Source organism: Entelurus aequoreus, linkage group LG17 (genome assembly GCF_033978785.1).
Source record: "Entelurus aequoreus isolate RoL-2023_Sb linkage group LG17, RoL_Eaeq_v1.1, whole genome shotgun sequence".
NCBI lineage: Eukaryota > Metazoa > Chordata > Actinopteri > Syngnathiformes > Syngnathidae > Entelurus > Entelurus aequoreus.
In genome coordinates this window covers 32,822,399-32,848,102 of record NC_084747.1, presented here as the reverse complement: position 1 = coordinate 32,848,102, position 25,704 = coordinate 32,822,399, and the positions used below count along the sequence as shown (strand labels likewise).

The following is a 25,704-nucleotide window of genomic DNA, read 5'->3' as shown; positions in this document are numbered from 1 at the left end:
TGAGGATCAGCGCCCTCTGCAGTGAGCATTTGTTTTTGCTCCATTTCTTTTGTGAACGTTACAAATTTCTGTTAAAAAATAGCCTTGTTATGCAACTAATAGAGCTTTTCAGCAGGATATACCCCCTTACAAAAGATATGAAAAGTTCAGAACTTTAACAGTAGGCTTATTGTAACAGAGACAGACAGAATAAGAAACCTAAACATTAAAACATCTGGCTCTACAGGGCATGTTCATCAGCCCCTTAATGCAGTAAAGTCTTCCATAGACACTTAGCAAAGACAAACAATCCGGATAAGATGAAATTTTGCATGAAGCTCCATAACTACGGCGGTTGATTGTTACCTTTGGACTAACGCACCTGGATTGAAAACCAGATATCTTGAGTTGGTGTGTACGGCCGGAAAGGACCCTTCGTATCACGTATGAGCCAGTCTCAACATGTGGGATACAACCCGGAAGCAGATACCATACAATAAAAACGTAGCAACATTTGTCAGAAATTTTATTTGCTTCACAAATTAAAAGAACAGAACAGCTAAGGAAATGTAAAATGCTGGCGTAATTCAGACTCCCGAATGAAATACGAATTAGATGAAAGATAATAAAGAAGGTATATTAAAGGCGAATAATAAAGCGTACACAAACCTCTTCACGCTCCATTTATGCACTGCAAACTGTATTCTGCACAACTTGCAAGATAGTTCAGACCATTGCAAACTTCATCTGGAACAGTATCAACCATGGCACAAACGGTCCTTTCCTTCGGATTCAAAACTCCTTTCATCAATCGACAGAGTCTTATGAATGAAATACGCCGGTCAGTCTTTGCTACAGCACAACATATCAGCTGTACAACACAGAGCTGATAACATTCTTACCAGCCCACAGGCCAAAGAGAAAGAGCATAGACATTTGAAGGAATCCCTTAAAACCTGTGGTTACCCCAGCTAGTTGTTTGTGAAACGTGCATCCAGTTCCAGAAACAAGAAGAACAGTGGATGAGAAGGAAAAATGTGACATCTGCAAAAATATTGTCATTCCATATGTATCAGGTCTATCTAAGAAACTCAGAATAATTCTTAACCAACACATCTTCAAACCAGGCAACACCTTGAGACAGTGACTAGTGCATCCTAAAGACCGGACACCCCACACCCACAAAAACAATCTGGTGTAGACTATCCAGTGAAATGATGTATGCACTGATTCATATATTGGGGAAACAAAACAACCACAAAGCAGACACATGGCACAGCATAGACGGACAAACTCTTCAGGCCAAGACTCAGCTGTCTACTTGCGACTCAGGGAGAAACAGCACTCTTTTGAAAACAAAAATGTAAAGATTGTGGACAGGAAGCCACCAGCCGCTAGACTAGATCTGACCAATCTAAGTCTACACTAGATCTGACCAATCTGAGTCTTTGAGCATGAACTGACAAAGCCTACACAGATGAGAGGCAAAACCTCTTCTAAGACAAATCAAACAGTCTAGTTGCGATCGATTGAATGCCCCTCAGTGTATGGGAGGCACATGGCGTATGACCAATAGTTGCATTAGAGAAAGTGCATGGACACTTGGACTTAACACATTGGTGTGAAAATACAAAAACCTAACTATTTATATATAAATAAAATCGGACTAATTTAGTGCATGGAAAGGTAGTGAGTGCCGCTCACACTGGTGTATGAATGTTTTGTGGCGGTCGGAGGGGCCGCAGGCGCAAATTGGTAGCCACACTTCCGTCAGTCTGCCGCAGGGCAGTTGTGGCTACAAATGCAGCTTACCACCACATCGTGTGAATGTGGTGTGAATGAATGATGAGTTCTCAGATCTCTGTGAAGCGCTTTGAGTGTCTAAAAAAGTGTTATATAAATCTAATCCATTATTATAATTAAGTGGGAGAGACTGTATCTGGGACAAGTGTTTTGATCCAAAAAACAAGTTGGGTGTTTAAAGTATCCTCAGAGAGCAAAATTTGTTTACCTTTCATGGGCACATAAACGATCAACTATTTACAGGAGTTTCCTCAATCAAATATAAATCCCCAATTTAATATTAATTTTTAGTTTTGTATTATATTTCTGTATGTTACAATAAACCTATGATAACAATTCTGGACTGTTTGTATATTTATAAGATCAAAAAATTGTTTTCCTCATTGTTTATATATGGCGTGGCATCTAAAACTGTGTGAAACAGCACACTGCTTTAAAGCTCATTGACAATCAATCATGGGGATCAGTTCAGACAGGATAGTCCATTAAACACCCACGCAGCATTTTATTACCCCTCACCATATCTGCTTCTAAACTATCCACACCATCCATTTCCTTGTCATTCATTAGAGCACAAAACTAACAAAATTAAACATCACATGCCATAGGAGAGGGACTTACAAAACTTTCTTTCTGTGACTTCAGTCCAAATTAGAAACTAATAGGATGATAGAGGCGACGGATGAGGTAAAGACAGGACAGCACTCTTTTCTCTGCGGACACTAATTAGCTCTCAGATGCATTTTTCTAATAGACAGGAATAATAACCTTCACCCCCAATCAAATCCCCAGGCTCAACAATACAGGAACTAACCCCTCCCACACGATCAAACACAATCAGCCTCTGCAATATGATTCCTTTACCTAGAGCATGCAATAATTGCTTCCTAATTTCGAAACAAATGTTGACTCTAAACCTGACGTGCAAGTTTATCATGGCCACTTTTTCTGAAAAAAAAATGTAGTTCAATTGCTGAGAAGCTCAACATTACGGTCTTCAACTGAACTTGTGGATCATTGGCGTACAGCGGACAAACTATAATGTGTCTGGTTTTTTTTTCTTAAACCGTCACTATCATGAAACCTATATTTACTCTATAGACAGCTGTTACAAAAACAGCTATTAAAACGATGATGGATGTAAAGAGAGGAAAATGGAGACCCAGGGCAACATAGACGACCAACATCAGAGACTGGACCAGGCTCAGCTACTGTGAATGTGTCAGAAAGGCACAAGATCGAGAGAAATGGCAATCCATTGAACTCAACCGGCAAACTGCAAATGAAACCCAATGATGATATTTACTCTATAGGGAATTTTTAGAGTAACATTTTTAAATTCTTAACTGTTATAGTAGAATAGAATGGAATAGAATAGAATAGAAAGTACTTTATTGATCCCTGGGGGAAATTAAGTGAACCATTGTCTAACATAGAAGGGATGAACAACAACACTCAAGCTTAACTTTAATGACGAATTAAGTTGATTCATGACGCATATAACTTTTTGACATCAACAGTCATACACATGTAAAAACAAGTTAACCACTGTAACTCCCCCAAAATGGATTAACTCGCTGGAATACAAAAAGATAATATAACATACATCCATAAACGTGGACGCATGTGGAAAAGTGCAATATATTTATCTGTACAGTAATCTATTTATTTATTTATATATATTTATATATATTTATTTAGTTTATATATATAATTATATATTATTTATATATATTTATTTATTTATATATGCACCTTATTGCTTTTTTATCCTGCACTACCATGAGTTTATGTAACGAAATTTCGTTCTTATCTGTGCTGTAAAGTTCAAATTTGAATGACAATAAAAAGGAAGTCGTCTAAGTCTAAGTCTACAATATACAACAAACAACAAATGTTTATAAAAAGTGTGAGATAGGCTCCATCAACCCCCGCGACCATGAAAGGGACAAGCGGTAGAAAATGGATGGTTGGATGGGTTATGACCTTCTGTATGTACAGTAAGGCTGTCTTCGACTAAAGATTTTCATAGCTGAATCTGGTTTGTTTAGATTTTTCCTACAGTCGACTATCGATCGACTCTATGGCATTGTTTGTTTTTTTTTAAGATAAAATAAGCAGATTGTGATTATTGTAGTGTATAGTGAGTGGGCACTAAGCGTCAATATAACGTCACATGATCTGTGATTCTTTCAGATGCTTATACAGGAATAGTCTTTCATTAAAGTGAACAAAACAGAGATCTCATTTGCAACTTTTCTCACCTTAAGAAAAGGCTAAACCACTCTAATGAACAAATAAACACGAGGTGGATTGGATTGTTTAGGGAGGTCCTCGGCTCAATCTAGTAGTGGTATGCGGATAAGACATCAAACTTGACTACAAAGTAAAAGATGTAACAAAGTTTCTGTATGGGAATCTGCAAAAAGATCATAAACTTTACCAGCAAAAAGAGCTACACAAGGCGGTGCGTCCGTGTGTCCGTCATGTCTAATTGCCAATTAATTCCACCTGTGTCTATGGTGGGATTCAGACGGCCAGAGGCGCACGGTGCCAGGGAGACCTTCCTGTCTGACTGTGGGGCTTCCTGACAAGCCCGGTCCCGCATGAAGAAACACCTTACCAACACTGTTAGTAAAAGCTTCTTGTGTGCAGACAAATAGGTTTTAAAGAGACAACATACCACCAGCTGTTTTAGACATGTGACATCTCACCAGGAATCAGCGATCACTTTGTAGTGACAGACGGAACTTTAAGCCATAAAGAATGATCTCTTACTCTATAAAAACTATTTGTCTGCACACACAAATCTTTTACTAATGATAAACGCAATCGATTCATCCTCCCATCACACCTGCTGTAAGCAGGGCCTCAGCAGGTACTCAACTCCACCTCCCTCCCATGGGGTTTAATGTCTGACGATTCGACTGCGAGATTGAAAGTCGAATCAGACTCCTCCGAATCGAATCGTCGACTATTTGAAGACAGCCCAAATGTACAGTATTATTATTTTCTTTTTATGTTCTTAACACCTCTTTGTTTATTTTCCTTTTGAAAAAAGTGGAACAAAAAGCCAGAAAAAAGTTTAATAAAATGCAAAACAGGCACATAGTTTTATGACTTTGGAGGCATGTTTTTCCGATTCCAAATTGTACTGCCGCAGTGGACTTTGACTTGAAAGGTTCCACTAGTCTAATAAAAAAATAGGACAATATTCATGAATGTTTGTGGTCAAACTGTATGTATTTGTACAGTACAAGTCACAAGTTTCCGTGCCTTATGCTATTCAATCAGCAAGTGTGTCTGAATGTTTGACTGGTACTGAATGTGTGTTGACTACTTACAAGCTGACTCAAAGGCTATATTTACATGAACTGCAATAACTGAATATTGACTTTTTTTTACAGATTAAAAAATACCACTGTCTCACCAATGTCTACATGAGAGGTATAGAGAGTATTCCAATCATAATCCTGTTTATAGTTATGAACTAGTGCGAGAATGGACTCGCTACCCACTCTACGTAGTCATACATTCCTTTTGGAATTTAATCATGCCCATTTGTTTTGAAATTGGAAGCAGAGCTACAGTTGTTTTTTTTAGTCCACGAACATGTCTCTTTTTTGCAGTCATCCTGTCCTGGTTTAGTCTTTAGTCTGCAGGTATCAGAAAATCTAATTTGATGCTTTTTAATGCTTTTTATAATGCAACTTAAAACTATTTTAATGGCCATGATATCCTATTGCAGATCTTTATTATGTAGTGGGTACTGAAAGTATTCAGACCCCTTTAATTTTTTCACTCTGTGTCATTGCAGCCTAGGGCTGGACGATATGGCCTTTTTTTAATATCTCAATATTTTTAGGCCATGACACGATACACGATATATATCTCGATATTTTGCCTTAGCCTTGAATGAACACTTGATGCATATAATCAAGGCTGGGCGATATAGCGATATACGCGATATATCGCGGGTTTGTCTCTGTGCGATATAGACAATGACTATATCGTGATATTCGAGTATACGTTATCACGCAGTTGCTTTTAGCTTACACTACAGGCTCTCCTCGCTCTTTCCTGTGTCTCCTTCTCACAGACAGACAAGCGCACCTTCTTACACACGTCACATACTGTCATACGTATACACCCTCGCGCAGCAAAGAGGTAGCAGCATGGGTAACGTTAGCTGTGATGCTAGCGCAGCCGGGCGAGTGGTAATACGAGAGAGAGAAGGTGCGAATCTGGTAACAAATTAAGGAATAATGAATCCCTCCAAAAAAACAGCATCGTCTGGCAGTGGTTTGGCTTCAAGTGGGAATATGTCGAACAGACAACCGTAATTTGTCAAGTGTGGGGCAAAAGCGTTGCTATAAAAAGTAGCATTACTGCTAATATGTAGCATCATTTGAAAAGTCACCTGCTAGAGAATGAAGAGTGCTTACTCCGCATGTCAACATCTCTGTTCGGTGCCACACGCCCACACCATCAAAATGCCGAGGCAAACATTTCCAGATCAACACCGTATGAAAAAAATAGTGATTTTTTTAGTTGTGATTTCCTTCTCTGCATGGAAGTTTAAAATGAGTATATGTTAATGCAGTATGAAGAAGAATGTTTTAATGTAGACACATAGAATCATCATACTGCTGTGATTATATGCATCAAGTGTTCATTCAAGGCTAAGGCAAAATATTGAGATATATATCGTGTATCGCGATATGGCCTTAAAATATCGCGATATTAAAAAAAGGCTATATCGCCCAGCCCTAGTCTACATTAAAACATTCTTGTTCATACTGCATTAATATATGCTCATTTTAAACTTTCATGCGGAGAGGGAAATCACAACTAAGTCAATTGACCAAAACTGTATTTATTAAACAGTTATTAAGCAGTGGCACAAACATTCATGTCATTTCAAAAGAGAAAGTGCAAGATTGTCAGAGACATTTTAAAACAAGCGATTAGTGCACTTGTGTGCATGATGTCACTAAGATGACATATCAAAACAACACTAAATTAAAGTGCACTTTTTGTACAGAACGCCACTACAATACTTTAAAACAAATAAAGTGCACTTTTGTGCATGATGTCACACAAGATATTTCAATAAGTGTCAAATAAAAATGAGCTGCAAAATGGGAAATCAAATTGTGTATGTCCTTCGCTATGTGGTAGGTTCCGGCGGACGTTATCTCCTTATGTTGTGGACTATTTTTTTCATACGGTGTTGATGTGGAAATGGTTGCCTCGGCATTTTGTTGGTGTGGCACCGAACGGAGATGTTGACATGCGGATTAAGCACTCTTCATTCTCTAGCAGGTGACTTTTCAAATGATGCTACATATTAGCAGTAATGCTACTTTTTGTAGCAACGCTTTTACCCCACACTTGACAAATGACGGTTGTCTGTTCGACATATTCCCACTTGAAGCCAAACCACCGCCAGACGATGGACCCCATGCTGTTTTTCTTGGGAATTAATTCTTCCTTCATTTGTTTCCAGATTCGCACCTTCTTTCTCTCATATTACCACTCGCACCACAGCTAACGTTACCCATGCTGCTAACTCTCTGCTCCGCGAGGGCGTATACGTATGTGACGTATGTAACAAGGTGCGCTTGCTGTCTGTGAGAAGGAGTGAGAAGAAAGAGTGGGAAGAGCCTGTAGTGTAATGCCAGCAGCTATAAGCTACTGCGTGAGAATGTATACTCGAATATCACGATATAGTCATTTTCTATATCGCACAGAGACAAACCCGCGATATATCGAGTATATCGATATATCGCCCAGCCCTATTGCAGCCTTTGCTAAATTAAAAAAAAGAAAAAGCAGAATAGTAGAAATGTTTGCTAATTGCTCAATACTTTGTTGATGCATCTTTGGCAGCAGTTACAGCCTCAAGTCTTTTTGAATATGATGCCACAAGCTTAGCACACTTATCTTTTGGCAGTTCCGGCCATTCCTCTTTACCCATTTCTCTTTGCAACACCTTTCAAGCTAAATCGAAGTTGGATGGAAGCGTTGGTTTTCATCCAGGATGTCTCTGTACTTTGCTGCATTCATCTTAGTCTAGTCAGGGAAGTGACCAAGAACTCGATGCTCACTCTTTGGCGTGAATGCCAGGCATCATGTTTGGAGGAAACCAGGCACCGCTTATCACCAGGCCAATACCATCCCTACAGTGAAGCATGTTGGTGGCAGCATTATGCTCTGGGGATGTTTTTCAGCGGCAGGAATTGGGAGACTAGTCAGGATAGAGGGAAAGATGAATGCAGCAATGTATAGAGACATCCGAGATAAAAACAATGCTTCCCATTCAATTTGATGGCGCTTGAGAAATGCTGCAAAGAGGAATAGGTAAAGAAGAATGGGTGAAACTACCCAAAGATAGGTGTGCTAAGCTTGTGGCATCGTATTCATAAAGACTTGAGGCTGTAATTGCTGCCAAAGGTGCATCAACAAAGTATTAAGCAAATGGTCTGAATACTGATGTACATGTGAATTTTGAGTTAGTTTTTTTAAAATACATTTGCAAAAAATTTGACATTTGTTTTTTTCTTGTTGAGTGTACAATAATGAGAAATAAAATGTATGTTTTTGATTTTAGCAAATGAATTATGCAATGAAACAAAGAGTGAAAAATTAAAAGGGGCCGGAATACTTTCCGTACCCACTGTATATAGTCAAAAGCATAAATATGTCTCTACAAACAAAATTATAAGCATTTGACAATAATAATGTTAAATAGTTGAAAAATTTGCATAAACCGTGGCTGAATTGAGCACTAATGTAATAATAATATCTAGTAATAACAATGCAAGTAACCCTTTCAAACACACTGTGTTTACTGTAGTATTTTTTATCATTGTAATTGGAAGGTTAATAACTTAATTATCCTAAATAGGTAAACAAACATAAATAAAAAATTGACTCTCAATATTTGTTCGCAAAAATTGCATTTCAATTAATATTGAACATCTTGAAGTGCAGTTTTTTTCCCTAATTGGAAAAACTGGGTCAGGTGGGGTTTTTTTGTTGTTGTCTTTTTCTATTGGGCAGAAAGTGTTACCTAGGGGTGATAATAAAAGTCGATCACAGTCCTGTTTACATCAAATGGAACCTCATTCTTCTTAGGTAAAAAATGTAAGTGCAAAACGCACGTACGCACACACAGACACACACAGAAACACATGCATGCACGCTCCCCGTATGCTGACAGGGTTTTGGCTCCCACTGAGTTAATTCATAAGAACATGCTTAAACCCACAAAAAGGGACTATTACGCACATCTGCAAGACATTATGTCTAAGCACAGAGTGCAGCAGAGTGCAGCACAGCCACAAACACAGGCAGAATATTGTATATTGTATAGTTGGGAGTGGAAAGTGGAAATAGGGCTTAATAGACTTCAAGGATCTCCTCTATGAAGACGCGCATGTATTGTATTATGTGAGGGCTCCCATGCCGCTGCACCACGGTTCATCTCCCGTGTGGTAAAGGACACGATGAGATTACCACGGATTAGTCTGAGAGTCACTCCTAAAAATACACTTCACATGATGATACTAGGAGACAGTTTATCCTTTTTTTATTTAATTTTTTTGTTGCTCTTCAGGTTGTCAGACAGACTCGTCACATGCAATTACTCTAATAGGAAATAACAGCGCTTCAGTGTCGCCATAGCAACTGTCCATCAATAGCCAGAGAAATACTGTCATTTTCCATGCTGCTGTTGCGAACACTCACCAGGCATTTCATTATGGACAGTTAGCCTTTCTTGATATTATTAGCAGTAGCATTGATGCACTTATATATTTATACATAGAATGACTTATTAATATGAATAACATTATTATTATTATTCAAGTCAGGAGGGAGGAATAAAAGGGGCGCTCCAGTCATTTGTTCTATTTGTGTTCCATCTATTAAAGGGGAACTACACGTTTTTTTGGAGTTTTGCCATTCACAATCCTTATGATACACACGTGTTTGTTTTTTTTTGTTGCATTCTAACTTGTAATAATCGGCTCGTTTTAGGTGCCTAGCAAAGCAGCTAATTGGAGCAATCCATCCTGCCTCTAAAACACAAATGCATCCAAAAACCGCCAACAATACCTCATTTACGTTCCGTAAACTGTATAATAACCAAGCTGCAGAGACATTGTTATTGTAACTCATCGCCTTGCTATCTTCTGCCTTACCGTTACAATCATAATACAGTATCTGTAAAATATTAGCCCACATTTAATTTTGTGTTTTTACACAACTAACAATGTATGTAGTTGTGATAACAAGCATGACATGCTGCATAGCGACTTACTCGATGAACAGTTGTTTGGTCAAGCTGACCGGGAACGTTTCTTCCCAGTTAATTTTGAGCAAGCACTCCATTTCTGTCAACATAGCTTGGCTCCAAGCGCCACATTTACACAGTTAAGACTCTCTTGGCTTCCGCCTGCTCCAACATTTCACCCTCTCTTCTTGCTCGCTAAGCCAGCAGTTCATCCTCCGTATATTCAGCTTCAAAAAGATAAGGTTGTGAATCCAAGTCTGCCATGATTAGAAAACACACATTTGTTTCCGGAAGTAGAAAGTGCGCCGCTTTGAGCGTGCAAATAAATGCGCAAAGGATATAACTTTCGGAATTGCAAAAATTACCAAAATACGGTAACAATTGTAAATATTACATTTGGTTATGAATGTGTCTGTTGCTATATACTGTTTATACATACATGCAGCGTATATATAAAACGTTAATGGAGGGCTTTGAAGGCTACAACGGTGACTCCCATTAGCTGCATCTTGCAAATGTTTTTTCTATGGCTGTCAGTGCTTAATGTTTAATCACACTCTTGGTTAGTTTTTGCTTGCATAAATAAAATGTGCTTAAGTAAATACCAGGATATTTGAAAACAAATGCTTCTGTATCGTATGACCCATCACTAACAGTCACTAATATCCTTTTAATATTTTATAATAGTTAAATGGTATTCTAAGAATCGCTCCTCATAAAATTATATTATTTTACTTAATTATGTTATAATCACAAATTCTGACTTTTTTCTCATAATATTCAGACTTTATTCTTATAAAATTCTGCCTTTTGAAAATATTACAATGTTATTCTATTAAAATTCAGACTTTTTTTTTCACATATTACTACATCATTATCCTAAATGTTATATTATTATGAATAAAAATATGATTGCCATCCAAATATGGAAATAATACTAATAGGGAAGGTCCATTAATGTAGTGTATTTCATTGACCTCTAGGTACATGTTTAAACTGAACAATCACTTATATATTCTCATCAAATATGATCTAGCTTATATTCCTACCTGGTATAAATGCCGTCCAAAATGCCCAGACGGGCCTCAGAGCTTGGCACGTAGGAGCCCATCTGTGCCATTACACAGATGAGAGCCACCTGGCGAATATAGGAGCTCTTCCCGCCCATGTTTGGACCTGTGATGATCATTGTTCTCTTTCTATCACCCTGCAGTGAGGTAGGAGAGGAGAGGAGAGGAGAGCAGTTGTCACAGACAGAAGGACAACGACAGATATAATAAGCTATTTGGATGATGTCCTGCACAACCCAGGAGGTGGGTGGACTAGAAGCTTTGGCTTGTTGCAACATGAACCCACTCAAAATATTGATGTTGGAGACAGTTGGCACATCTGTTTTTTTGTATGCGAAAGCATGCATTTGTGCAACTGCCATCTTGTTTCAGACCTGTTTATGCAAACATCTGTTTGTTTTCGCTTTACTTTTTGTCAAAGCCTTTGTGTGTACATACCTGCAGTTGTGTACAGTTTGGCACAAACTGACTGTGCTGTCCCATTAGTAGGCCTATAGCTGGGTGCCTGCCATCCCTGATGACAATCTGACGTTCACTGTCGCACACCTCTGGCCTGCAGCATCACAAAACAAGTGTGAATTGCAGACAAACATCCAATGAATAGCATATGTCTTAACAAAAACAATAATTCAGTTTAGTAATATTGCTTCACTAAGCTATTCAATTCAAAAGTAAACATTTGTACGCATGCACTACACTAAAAACCTTTAGCATAAATGTATCACAAATTATTATAGGAAGTTATATTAAAGTGTGACTTGAACATATTGCAAATGTAAACAGTCCTTATCATAACACATGTATATATGTGTATTGCAATATACTTATTAATATTATACTACAAGCCTTTGTATCAAAATCATGTATTTTCATAAAATTAGGACTTATTTCCTAAAAATATTGCAATGCTACTCTCGTTAGATGCAGGCTTTTTTGGCATAATATTCCAACTGTACTATCTTAAAGTTTAAAGTGTTTTCTTGTAATATTCCAACTATTTCTGACTTATTAATCAATTTCGTCATAAATATATTACTTTTTCCCTCATAACATCATACCAATGCAATTTATTAGCATTAAACTTTTTTCTGTAATTTTAAGAACTTTATTCTCATAAAGTTAAGATTTTTTTTCATATTACAAACATACTCTCATAAAATTAGGACTTTTTTGTAATAATATGACAATACTCATACGTGACATATTTCTATAACATAACAACAATTCTCAATTTAGTTTATAGAGTAAAATTTTTATATTATAAGACAATTTTTCTCATCAAATTATGATTATTAAAAAAATGGAAGGGTCTTTTATCCTACTAGAATTACGTTGTTTTTCTTTTCATTGTATACTTAATTTATTTATAATTGTATTTCCATTGTGGCCCTAATAGTGACATAGAAGTGCAGTAAGGTTTTTAACATAAGGGCTCATATGGAGAGGTGTGGCCTTGGGTCACGCAACATGGACTCAAGTCAGACTCGAGTTGCAATTTTGATGACTTTGGACTCGACTTGAGGATATCAACAAGGACTTGGACTTTAACATCACTAACTCTGGACTTGACTCGGACTTTAGCATTGCTATTTCATAGGACATGGGAGATTTATTTAGCGGTCAGCCACTCCGGCATGTGCACCCCATTCCACGTTGTTTGGGATGTACAAAAGAAATGTGCTTGGATTAATGCGTGCGCACACTTTAATGCATCTACATTTTTTTGTTCGTACAAAGTTTTCTGGATTTGAGCATACACCATTTTTTAAATAGAAAATCCAGCCAAGTCTTAGTGCATGAGGCACATGTTGTCATGCAGTTGCATGTCCCATGCAACTGCAAATCACTGTCAAGTTGACCAACATCTCATTTTACAGCTACAACCTATCCAACCAATCTACTATCCAGATGAGACATTATATATAATCTATGATTAACTTTCACCAGCCCAAAGGTGATGCAGTAGCTCACCAGCTCATTATGCCAGTAGCTGCATAAGCCAGTTATTTCTCTGTGATCAAGGTGCCACTAAAAATACTTCCTCTGCATTAGCTCTTATAATAACAATGACGCTATTACTTGGTTAATATTCAGGTCAGGTAAAAAAGAGATCGCAAAAAGCCGCTGCCTGACCAGGGCTCAGAAAATCTGCAAAGACTCCTCCCACCCCCACCAAGGACTGTTTTCACTGCTGGACTCTAGAAAGAGGTTCCGCAGCCTCCGAAGCAGAACCTCCAGGTTCTGTAACAGCTTCTTCCCTCAGGCCGTAAGACTCTTGAACGCATCATAATTAAATTATCCCCTCAACTGCCCCCAAAATGGATTAACTCGCTGGAATAAAAAAGACAATATAACATTCATCCATAAACGTGGACGCATGTGAAAAAGTGCAATATATTTATCTGTACAGTAATCTATTTATGTATTTATATATATTTATATATATTTATTTATTTTATATATATATATTTATATATTATTTATATATATTTATTTATTTATATATGCACCTTATTGCTTTTTTATCCTGCACTACCATGAGCTTATGTAACGAAATTTCGTTCTTATCTGTGCTGTAAAGTTCAAATTTGAATCACATTAAAAAGGAAGTCTAGTCTAGTCTAGGTCACGACATCTAAATGAAGTATTGTTGGCATTTTTTAGATATTTTTTAGAGGGCTTTAAGGGCGTGTTAGAGTATTCCCATTAGCTGCATTGTACTTGCGTATTTATAACGACTCTATAATGCATTAAAAAAAAACATAAGTGTTCTTACATAAGGATTGTGGAATCTTTTTTTTTTCAGAAAAAACTGCACTTCCCTTTTAACAGACTGAGTGACTTGGAGGAACTCGAAAATACAAAGTCAGTGACTCGACCTGTCTTGCCTTGGGACTAGACTTGATTTGGACTTGGGATTAAAGACTTGCAATACACTGGCTTACTACCACCTCTGCTGATATGAAAATAGCTTTATATTTGTATACTTTGGCTAAAATTACTGGGTTTTACAGTTTATATTAGCAACCTAGACTGAAGTGTCATTACAGGCCCACATAACACAACACATCAAATTGTCATATGGTCTAAACCAGTGGTCCCCAACCACCGGGCCGGACCGATTGGTACCGGGCCGCACAAGAAATTTAAAAAAAATAAATAAATAAAAAATATATATATATTTTTTTTTTTTATGAAATCAACATAAAAAACACAATATATACATTATATATCAATATAGATCAATACTGTCTGCAGGGATACAGTCCGTAAGCACACATGATTGTATTAATTTATGTTAAAAAAAATAAAAATTAAATTTTTTTTTTTTTTTTTTTAAATACACCCCCCCCCCCCCTAAACTGCAACACAAAATCAAAATATTCATAATTGTACAGAAATGTAAGGGCTTTTGATATTGCAGTAGAGTGACACACAAACAACAATGTTATTGTTGCAGATTTTGCTTGCTTGTGATCCTGACAAAACTCTGTGTTATGTAGAGTGTGTGAATGTGTGCGCACGTGTGTGTGTTACTCTCTCAGTGAGTGGGAGAGATGTTGGCGTTGTGGCTGAGCACACTGCTGAGCCCGATGTACACACCCACGCAAAGCCTGCCCGTGACTATAGGACACAACACGGTAAACACACACGTACATTATTATAGTACATGCACACTGTATATAAATACGCCTTCAAGCAGTGCACACACACATACAATACAAGTAGACACAGTATAATTATGGTCACCATGAGAGGACATCACCTGCAATAGTCCCCTTGTTTGGCCACCTCAGCCAATGAGAAAAGACAGTCCATGGTTGCTAGGTGACTAATAGCCCTTTTCATGGTGTGATAGTGCTCCCCAAACTCACTGGAAGAGAGCAAGGAAAGGAAGGAAGAGATTTGCAAGTGTAAATTAGTCAAAACGCGTAAAATGTATTCTCAGATGATGACACGCTGCTGGTGCATTTAAAAAGAGCATGATTATGGCATCATTCTCAACTGACTGCGTGCTCGAAGCTAGTTTTTATTTAAATAAATGAATGTATGTGTGAATGGGCATGTGTCATACTCCATAAATGTGGTCCACTCCTTCTGGCAGTCCAGCAGCAGCTGTTCTCGGAGCTGCAGCAGCTTCTTGAGGCGCTCCACTAGAAATGGAGAATGATACCTGCTGACTGTTTTGGTGCTGCACAGCAATGAAGAAGAGATACGGTGGGGATGTTAAATAATAAATCAAACCAATAATAAATGCAAATACATCTAATATTATACAGTACAGAGGGTTTAGGAGAAACTAAACACTTCGGACCCTTCCCCTCCTCCTCCCTTTGCAAGTCACGTTCCTGTTCTGTCACCTTGTACAATGTATGTCTGCTCTTGAACGAGTATGTGCTGGAAATTATATTTCGTTGCACTTGTGCAATGACATTAAAGCTCCTTCCATCCATCCAACCATCCAACCATCCATTTTCTGCCGCTTGTCCCTCTCGGGGTCGCGTGGGGTGCTGGAGCCTATCCTGGCTACATTCGGGCAGAAGGCGGGGTACACGCTGGACAAGTCGCCACCTCATCACAGGGCCAACAGAGAGACAGAAACCATTCACACTCACATTCACACACTAGGGCAGTGGTTCTTAACCTGGGTTCGATCGAACCCTAGGTGTTCGGTGAGTCGGCCTCAGGGGTTCGGCGGAGCAGCACCTCACTACTCTGATTCAAACAGTAAAAACATACTGAAGGTCAAAGCAAAGATGTAGATCAGTGCACCCTTGGGCACAATGAATTTTCAGCTGTCGGTATCCTCACAAATATTGCTTTTGTGCCTTTGATCTTAATTTCAAAGTTCTAAACAGTTATTTAGGGAGTCCAATAATTAGTAGGGTATGCACCGGGGGATAAATTGATTGGCAACCCTAATTTGGCCCTAGTGTGTGAACGTGAGTGTGAATGCGGTCTGTCTATCTGTGTTGGCCCTGCGATGAGGTGGCGACTTGTCCAGGGTGTACCCCGCCTTCCGCCCAAATGCAGCACCCCCCGCGACCCCGAAAGGGACAAGCGGTAGGAAATGGCTGGATTTTAGCGTAGACCGTAACTTGGGGGTAACAAAGTCGACTGACAACCGCAGCTGTTCACGTATTTCTGACAGTCTGAGCGTTGCAGAGATGCCCTTGATAATTTAAATTCAGTTAATTAGTAACTAACTAATGACAAGATTATGGATATCTTTAAATATTCTTATTTACCAAAATCGCAAAAGGACAAAAGTCCTACATAACATTTAAAACATTTAAACATTTTTGGATTGTGTGAGAAACTGCAAGGGAAAATTTGCTGTTTTTGACCGCATGAGATTCACACCAACCGCTGATAGCACAGCTAACGTTTTAAAGCGAAGGTGTAGGTAAATAAAGATTATTGATGCTGACCACCCCACAAATGTGAGTACTGCCATTTATTAAAGGGGACCCATGATGAATTTCGTCTTTTCTCACTTATAAATCTTGTCACAATGTTGGATACTTAACATTGTCAAAGCATCAAATTCATAAGCCTCGTCTGCTTCAGGCTATACCTTAAATGTGGATAATGCACTTTGAATCTCTTGAGAAAAAAACTACAGTGGAACATCGATTGACGAACGCCTCAATTTGTGTTCTTTTCGGTCTATGAACTTTGAGATTGAGCCAAATATGCTTTGGTGTGCCACCAATGTCTCTGTGTGCGGTCACCTCATTCATTTTATAATTATATATAAAAAAATATTGCCTCTGCAACCATTATGGAGCCATTTTCAAGAGGCAGGCCCCCAACGTCACATGCCATTTTTATTTTTGATCAGAGTACTACTCTCTGTGGTGACGCTTAAAGCACATGGATTTGCTCACATGTATGGCAAAAACAAGTCCACAATTGCAACCATTATCAAAAAGGACGTTTTAATGGTGGCTGACTTTGCCGAAGGAGTTAAATATCTTCGTAAGGACGGAGAGAACGTGCAAGACAATGTAGATAAGCTGTTGCTAGTGTAGCTAAATGAGAAGCCTTTCCGAGGTTATCATTTGAGAGAAGGCTTGCCATTTATATGGCGACTTGATGTCCAAAAGTGAGCATGCTGGAACCAGCACGGAACTAAATTTTAAGGCGAGCCGTAACTGTTTGGAAAAGTTTCAAAAGAGGAGCTGCATGCTGCTTGGACAACGCTGACGTTTCAACTTGGATTTTATCCATGAAGGGGGATTTCTACCTATCTTTTTAGCTGTGCTAAGACCGGACTTTTTTAGAAAAAGATACCAGACGGGACCTTTCTTACAGCGAAGAAGAATGCAGTACCGGGACACAAGCCGATGCACACTAGCACAAACACTGCTAGTTTGTGCTAATGCCAATGCTGGCGGTGGCTGGAACATGTGGAAGTGGACGCTATGCTTGTTTCCCACTCCCAGACTGTTTAACAAATGCCACAACATTCAAGGACACAAGGTAAAAGGAATTTCTTCTTGTTTTATTGTAGCAACATGTTTGGTAACATTTTGAAGTGCACTAAAGGGACTTTTGTGTGTGTGCGGACGCATTGACAGTTAAGCCAGCTGTTTTTGCGATGTTTGAATGAAAAAATTGATTGTTGAAGTATTACCCACTTATGTTATTTTGATACATATACAGTATATATACACATTATATTGGTTTTAAACTGTACATTTTTTAATATAAAATAGGGACTTTTTTTGAGGCTAGAACCAATTATTTATGTTTACATTGTTTCTTATGGGGAAATCTGTTTCACTATACGAACTTTGCGGTCCGCGAACCATGTTCAAGAACCATTTAAGTTTGTTTATCAAGGTTCCACTGTTGATTATGAATATAATTCACTTCGAGTGCCACATGCAGCTTTTTTATGCAAGTCTGAATCAATTGGATAGTTTGCAGGTGTGCCTAATGTTGTGACCGGGTAAATCCTTACACTGTCTATGAAGTTTATTTTCGATTGTGTCTGTAAAAAAATATTGGCGATGACTTCAAGATGTATATTTAAACAGTGCACATTTCCAAAAGATAAATTATGATACTGTGGGGGGAGGTGTGGCCGGCGCGCCTGCAGGAGCAAAGGTCACCGCATCTGTCTATGGTGCTGAGGACGAGCACCATCAGATGGTGCTGACGGCGAGACACAGCTGACAGGTGATTAGATTTCACAGGTGGTACGTGTTAATCTAATCATCTGTTGTCTTTAACAGTAAGCGGCCGAGAGCAGGGGAGAGGAGAAGGACTGGGAGAGACTGAAAAGTCACAGACTTCTGAAAGGACAGTTTGATTCATTGTTGAACATTAAAACTTTGTTAAAAACTGCACGCCTGGCTTCGGTGACGTGTGTACAGTGGAACTGCTAGGATGCAACTTCTACAGCTACTTTTGCACACCTACTCACAAAACATGTTATAAAAGTGAGTGTGGAGCAAAATTTGCACAGAATTTTCACCAAAGCATATCCAATACATATTATCTAGACCAGTGTTTTTCAACGTTTTTTGAGCCGAGGCACATTTTTTTCATTGAAAAAATCCAAAGGCACACCACCAGCAGAAATCATTAAAATATGAAACTCAATATTGACAATAAAAAGTCGTCGGATATGATTTTAAAGCATAACTAAGCATGCAACACTATAGCTCTTATCTCAAAGTAGGTGTACTGTCACCACCTGTCACATCACACCCTGACTTATTTGGACTTTGTTGCTGTTTTCTTATGTGTAGTGTTTTAGTTCTTGTCTTGCGTTCCTATTTTGGTGGCTTTTCCTGTTTTGTTGGTATTTTCCTGTAGCAGTTTCATGTCTTCCTTTAAGCGATATTCCCCGCACCTGCTTTGTTTTAGCAATCAAGAATATTGCAGTTGTTTTTATCCTTCTTTGTGGGGACATTGTTGATTGTCATGCCATGTTCAGATGTACTTTGTGAACGCCGTCTGCTCCACACGCTGTAAGTCTTTGCTGTCGTCCAGCATTCTGTTTTTCTTCACTTTGTCGCCAGTTCAGTTGTAGTTTCGTTCTGCATAGCCTTCCCTAAGCTTCAATGCCTTTTTTTAGGGGCACTCACCTTTTGTTTATTTTTCAGTTTAAGCATTAGACACCTTTTTACCTGCACACTGCCTCCCGCTGTCGTCTGAAAAATTGTGATCATGATTAGCTACCTGCTGCCACCTACTGATATGAAAGAGTATTACACGGTTACTCTGCCGACACTCAACAACAACACATCATTTGCAGACTATAATTACTGGTTTGCAAAAAATGTTATACTCCAAATAGGTGAAATTAGATAATCTCCCACGGCACACCAGACTGTATCTCACGGCACACTAGTGTGCCGCGGCACAGTGGTTGAAAAACACTGATCTAGACCACAACAAAGTTTTAAATGTAGATTGAAATCATCATAGGTCCCCTTTACCAGCTGTTAATGCTGATTTTTTTTTACCTGGTGCTAATTAGACATAGCAAGAATAGTAGTACATAGCAGTGTGCACTGAGTGTTCCATCACCTGTTGATTTTGACCCAGTCATGAGGAACGATGGATGACTGTGAGTTCTTCACCTCAATCAGGAACTGGCAACACAGGAGGCAAAGACAAAAAAGCAAAACAGTCATCATCACATCATCCAACACCATCTCACCAGCTGCATCACAGGTACCTCCAGTCCCGACACAGTGGTGTAGTCCATGGTGGGGGCCTTGAGTGCCAGTCTGACGTATTTGCGATGGTTTTGAATCTCCTCTAAAACACTTTGGATCTGATCTTTTCTATCCTGCAGCACTGGGAAGCTGGACAGATCTGAGAACAGCTCAGTTTTATTCCCACACCTGCAACATAAGACAGATCACTCACTTTCCATATTGCCCGATCATCCTTTTCTTCTTCTTTATACTTACTTGGCCGCTTTTTCATTAAGCACGTTCAGGAAGTCATGGGCTGGCTCCAACAAGTCCGGGACGTCCACCAGGAGTCCTTGAATCAGCTCAGAGGTTATCTCTGCTCTGATAGCCGGCAGCAGTGCCTGCAGTTGCCGAGCCAAGCGACAAAGGCTGCTAATGATGAGGTAAAACTCCTGTGTTGAGGACTGAAGCACATAAACACTATTTACAATATTTGAAGCATAAAGACACAAAAAATATGAAGCTATTTTTCCAAATACATTTTTAATCCACACCCTTTTCTTTGCATGGATGTTATGCTGAAATTTAACAAGATTAGCACACTAAATTTGGTCTACTCTTGATATTGTAGGCAAAATGTAAACACAATGACTAGCATCTAGCATGACAAATCCAATCTACACTTAATATTGTAGCCAAATCCATACCCTTTTCTTTGCATGGATGTTATGCTGAAATTTAACAAGATTAGCACACTAAATTTGGTCTACACTTGATATTGTAGGAAAAATGTAAACACAATGACTCGCATCTAGCATGACAAATCCAATCTGCACTTAATATTGTAGCCAAAGCATGTACTTTAAACCCAGAAACAAAGAGAAACATCAACATAACGATATCCTAAATCAATTTACAACACAATATTTTTTTTTATTAAATCACTAACTTGAGGGCAGTCTCCTGTGACACCACCACAAAAGAGAAACCAGTGATTGAAAAGTGTGATCATAATCACACAACCAGAAATTTAACTTACAACATAGGAACAGGTGTGCAGCTCAGTGCAAAATGAGCAATAGAATTACCGATCAATTGGGTAAAAAGTAAATTTTGCCAAGCAGATGACAAAGTAAATATAGCGTTCAGCTCTAAGTGCAAAAGCTATTGACTAGAATTTAAAAAAATAGGGGATAAAAGCAATAAACAAAATGACTGTTTTAGTGTCTATTATTGGTGTTAAAAGGGTGAACACCTTTACTTTATTTTACTTGTATTAAGTTTAGTAGTAGTAGTAGAAATACAGTGGTTAACTTTAAACTTGTATATCTATGACTTACTAGGTAAATATGGGTAGCCTTTTTTGTGTTATTTCCCTTTTTAATTCATAATTGTATAGTCGAATTTGTTGCAATTATTGCATTGCCCTCTGTTAATGCACTGATTGTTGGATCTTAAAAAAATTATTAACGTCCCATAAAATTGTATTAATATTCTTTAAAAATATTAATTTATTATTTTTCTGTCAACCATAATTATCCCTATTAGCTTATCAAAAGACATGAGGCTGGAGTTCATGTTTTTTTTTTACTTTTTTTATTCAGTACATGTTATGTTATCTTTTTCCTTCATCATATTTGAAAAAGTACACAATCTTTTTAAAAAAACATGCTCAGAGTGGTAACTATAGTAATAAAGAAAAAATGGCTCAATCAGCACATTCCGGCCTTTGAACTAATACAATTTTAATGCAACAGCAAGATATGTAATTTTTAAACCATAACTTGGGCAGTGCATTTGATCACTTCAGATCAAAGCTATTGATCTAACACATGGACCACATGGAAATGCCTCTCGGGGAAGAAAGGCTATTGCACTTTATGATTCCCATTAGCGGCATTGCAAGAGAGCTGCGAGTCATGGAGGGTTAATGAGAGTCAACCTGATAATGCTTTCAGGTATGAATCACACGCCGCTGCTTTAAAGGTTCCCTCATGTAAGCAGCCCCTGGCACACAAACCTGGACCATCCCAATAGCATGACCCCCTTCTGTCATTATGTGAGTGGAGTCAGAGAGCTACCGACCATACACAGACAGTCCCAGAAATCTACACATGACCGATATATGTATATTTTCTGTGTGTGTGTGTGTGTGTGCGTGCGTGCGTGCGTGCGTGCGTGCGTGCGTGCGTGCGTGCGTGCGTGCGTGCGTGCGTGCGTGCGTGCGTAATTACATTTCACTATTACACAAGCTGTGATATTTTCAAGAATGGTCATATGGGAAATGAGACCGTGTTAGATGTCCAGGTGCGTGCCACTGGGGCGACTATCTTTATTTCATAACGCACTTCTTGATTGACAGCCAAATTGAAGAAAGTTGAAACATGTCCATACAAAATACAAAAAAAGGATGTGCTGTTGTTTCAACTGTTTTTGTGGATTCAAATGATAACCAGCATGAATGAAGAACATTTGTACACAAACACTGATGTCACCAAATGATTCAAGCAATTGCCTAGTGGAAGGAGTGCCAGCGGCCTTCAAGAGGCTCAAGCGACTCAATACTTTTTAAACCTTTAAAAGCTTTAAAAGAAGTATCATGGTTAGATGTGTCATAGCCAGATGAGACTACAGTAAGAGAATTCAGTGACTAGTAATATAGTACAAATTTTCTTTATTCATTTTTTTTGTGTGTTTTTTTTAGTACTAATTTTCTAAGCAAAAGAAAATTGTGCAAAAAGTCACAGTATTACATGAATAAAGTCAAAATATTACAAGAGAAGTGGTAGTTTTATGGAAATAAAGTAGTAATATTACACAAACTAAATCAGAATTATACAAAGGAAAAAGTCATATTTAAAAGCTTTTTAAATCCACAAAATAGTAATATTAACAGAAAAAAAGTCCTAATATGTTAATACATTCAAAATATTACAAGAAAAAATACAGTCATAGTATTAAAATTAGTATACTGTAAGAATAAAGTGGGGATATTATACAAAAAATGTAGTGTTACAGGAAACCATAAAACCATGCACGTTACTGTCCATTAATCTCATGTATCTATCTGTCTTTCAAAAAGGAGTAGCTTTTATTTATTTATTTGAGTTTTATTTAGGTAATTATACGGTGGAAAATGTATTCTTTACACTTGTATAACAGTTATGAATGTTTGAATATTGGCTTTTAAGTTAATAAATGTTCATGATGGCGACAAATAAATTGACTACTTCATTTCCTATGGGATGAATTTGTTTTGAAACATTACATTTTAACGTGAACTACAGCCAATACATGAACTGTGTTTGACTTTGGAGGTTCAACTCTATTTAGACAATTGCTGTTACCTTTTTGTTGTATATGCAGCAAAGTCCTCTCTCCAGATCAGGCAAATGGGTCAGCAGGGATTTTGTGGAATTTAACGTTTGGGAGTCAGAATCAAGGATCTCCTGCACTGCATCCTGCCTCTCCAGGATAGACCTACAAGGTCCGCAAGTGCGAAATTTAGTAAATTAATTTAAAGTAACACTGTCCTTGTAATAATTCCAACTGTACTCATTTGACATAAATGTGTACAGTCCTGCCCTTGTTCTGTCACGAGAATAGACAGAAAAAAACAAGAAAGAAAAGCTTTCCAAAGTCAAAAAAATAAATAAATCCTAAAGAAACATAATACATATTTGTTTCATGCATTGTCATGGAATTAAATGGCATAATCTGGGATTTATTAACATTGAAATCGTGTAGAGGAGCTGTCAGGATAATCTGAGAGAAGTGCTCAATCACATCTTTAATCCCTCAGCCGTGAGCATGACAAACACATACACTTGAATAACAATAATAGAATGAACTGGAAAAGAGTTGCCACATTAAACCAAGAGGTTTTTTGCGGCATGCGCTAAAGACAATTTAAAGTGTCATTTGACCCCTAAAGCTATTTCAGATAAATGATTGTACATTTACAAAATTTCACATTATATTTTCAATTACATGGGGAGTTTTGGAAATACAGTAGATACCTGCTATTAACTGGGATCCGTCACAAATAGCGAAAAATAAATAGTCAACATTGTTTACACTTTAAGCTCTGTAACATGCATCGTATACTCGTCAAATTAATTTTGAATAGTAAAATGTATAGGTACTAACTACTAAGGAATGATGATGATTGATAGAAGAACAAATGAAATCCGAGTATAGCCTGGTCTTCAGGCTACTGCAACAACTGCGCTTCAATCTCCCTCTAAATCGACTAGAAGTGGTACACAGCTCTGCTGGTCTGAAATGATGCAGATGTTGCACCAATGCCACATCAACATAATCCAGACTGATTATCTTTTGTAATTCCAGTCATATCTTCCAAACTTCTGTTAATTTTTGCTTACCTCAATACTGGCCGGAAGTAAACAAAGATGATTGTCGAAAGATACAGTAGTATCTTGGCCGCAGCCACAGAGGGCATCACCCTCTGACATTGTTTTATACATGTATGATGTACCTTACATTTTTTTACTAACCTGTATCCAATTTAGGGTACCATTTGACTTTTTACAAAAAAAAGTAAAGTAAAGTAAAAAAAACCAATAGGAAACCTGTGAATATGCAGAGCCACGAATGCTGAGTCTCCTTGGCTCTAAGCGAAGGCAGTCGCATCCCCTACCTTTCTGTTTCTTCTGCATGCTTGCCTCTTTGTCTTGTACAGTCTATACTTTAAGAGCCTCTTTTTCTGCACTGATCTCTGAAATCTAAACATTAAACATGGAATTGATAAACTGGACTCTCAAATCAATTGACAAAATCTTCTCGACAAGGAGCAGAAGTTAGGTGGAACCTGCCTGTCCTGACGGAACTGGACTTGTGGGAAAAAAGGCCGGTCTTGTGCCCCTCAGAGCTTTCCGTCAAGGACATGGAAAATATTCGAAAGACGATGGCAGCGGTTCAAGGAGCCCAAAGGCTGCTCGTCGTGATGGACGCATGGGTTGGGCAGTGGGAACACAGACTCTGGCAATCTCAGTATTGAATTGTAAACTGGATAACATTATGTAGGGTCTTTCTGAAATGCAAAGATTGATCAACTCGAGAGTCAGAATGGATGGTTAAGATCGAACAAGCCATTGAAATGTGTCTGCTCACTTGGAAAACATCGCTTATTTACAATTCGGCTCCCTCAAATGGCTTTAGCAAAGGCTGTGCTGTAAATATCCTAGGAGACTTCACAATGATAGCCACTCTGAAAGTTTTCCCTCCTTCAACAACACCTAGAGAGTTGACCTGTGTTTGCTGTGCCTGCAGAGCGACACCAGGCCTATTGACTTAACAACACGCACACACCATGGACTGCACATGTGCACACATATCCCCACGCCTTTTCCACCGCTTAAGTCCTTAGGGCTGATGAACGGCTGGAATAGCGGCAGAAGTGCCGCAGCTTCGGCACTGGAAACCCCCACCCAACCCCATAAGAGCCCAGTATGAGATTTACTTTTTTTTACTCATACCAATCCCCGCGTCCACCTTTTTCTCATCTTTTACGGGGCGTCGTAAGTGGTCACCCTGTACAATGTGTGTCTGCTCTTGAATGGGTTTGTGCTGAAAATGATATTTCGTTGTACTTGTCAATGACAATAAAGTTCCTTCCTTATTTCCTTCCAATAGACAAGGATCCACCGTTGTCGAAACTTGACACTTGCTAGAGAAATTGAAATACATTTTCATACTGTGTGATTTGTACTTTAATAAGTGTCTTTTGCTTAGGCACTTCCCGATGGGAAGTAGTGTGTATTGCAGTGAGGGATGCAACAGGTAGGATAGAATTTCAACTGAATTGCTTTAAGTTTTATGAAGTTCCCTGTAATGTGTTAATTTTATTGTCATTAGTTCCTGTGTATATTTT

The 25,704-nt window shown here is 38.3% G+C and overlaps 1 protein-coding gene across 6 annotated transcripts in view; it reads right to left on the bottom strand.

Annotated features, from left to right (window-relative positions):
* Positions 1-25,704, bottom strand: part of msh3 (mutS homolog 3 (E. coli)) — a 96,762-nt gene that overhangs the window by 46,295 nt on the left and 24,763 nt on the right. For all 6 annotated transcript variants that reach the window (XR_009821706.1, XM_062025495.1, XM_062025494.1 and 3 more), the window contains exons 13-20: positions 23,159-23,291; positions 20,088-20,275; positions 19,850-20,018; positions 19,699-19,763; positions 15,227-15,343; positions 14,918-15,025; positions 11,590-11,704; positions 11,131-11,288 (exon numbers count right to left, since the gene is read on the bottom strand). Coding sequence is in view for 5 of the 6 variants with exons in the window: in XM_062025495.1 (XP_061881479.1) it covers positions 11,131-11,288; positions 11,590-11,704; positions 14,918-15,025; positions 15,227-15,343; positions 19,699-19,763; positions 19,850-20,018; positions 20,088-20,275; positions 23,159-23,291 (1,053 nt within the window). In the remaining variant the exon portion in view is untranslated. The remainder of the gene's footprint in view (positions 1-11,130; positions 11,289-11,589; positions 11,705-14,917; positions 15,026-15,226; positions 15,344-19,698; positions 19,764-19,849; positions 20,019-20,087; positions 20,276-23,158; positions 23,292-25,704) is intronic.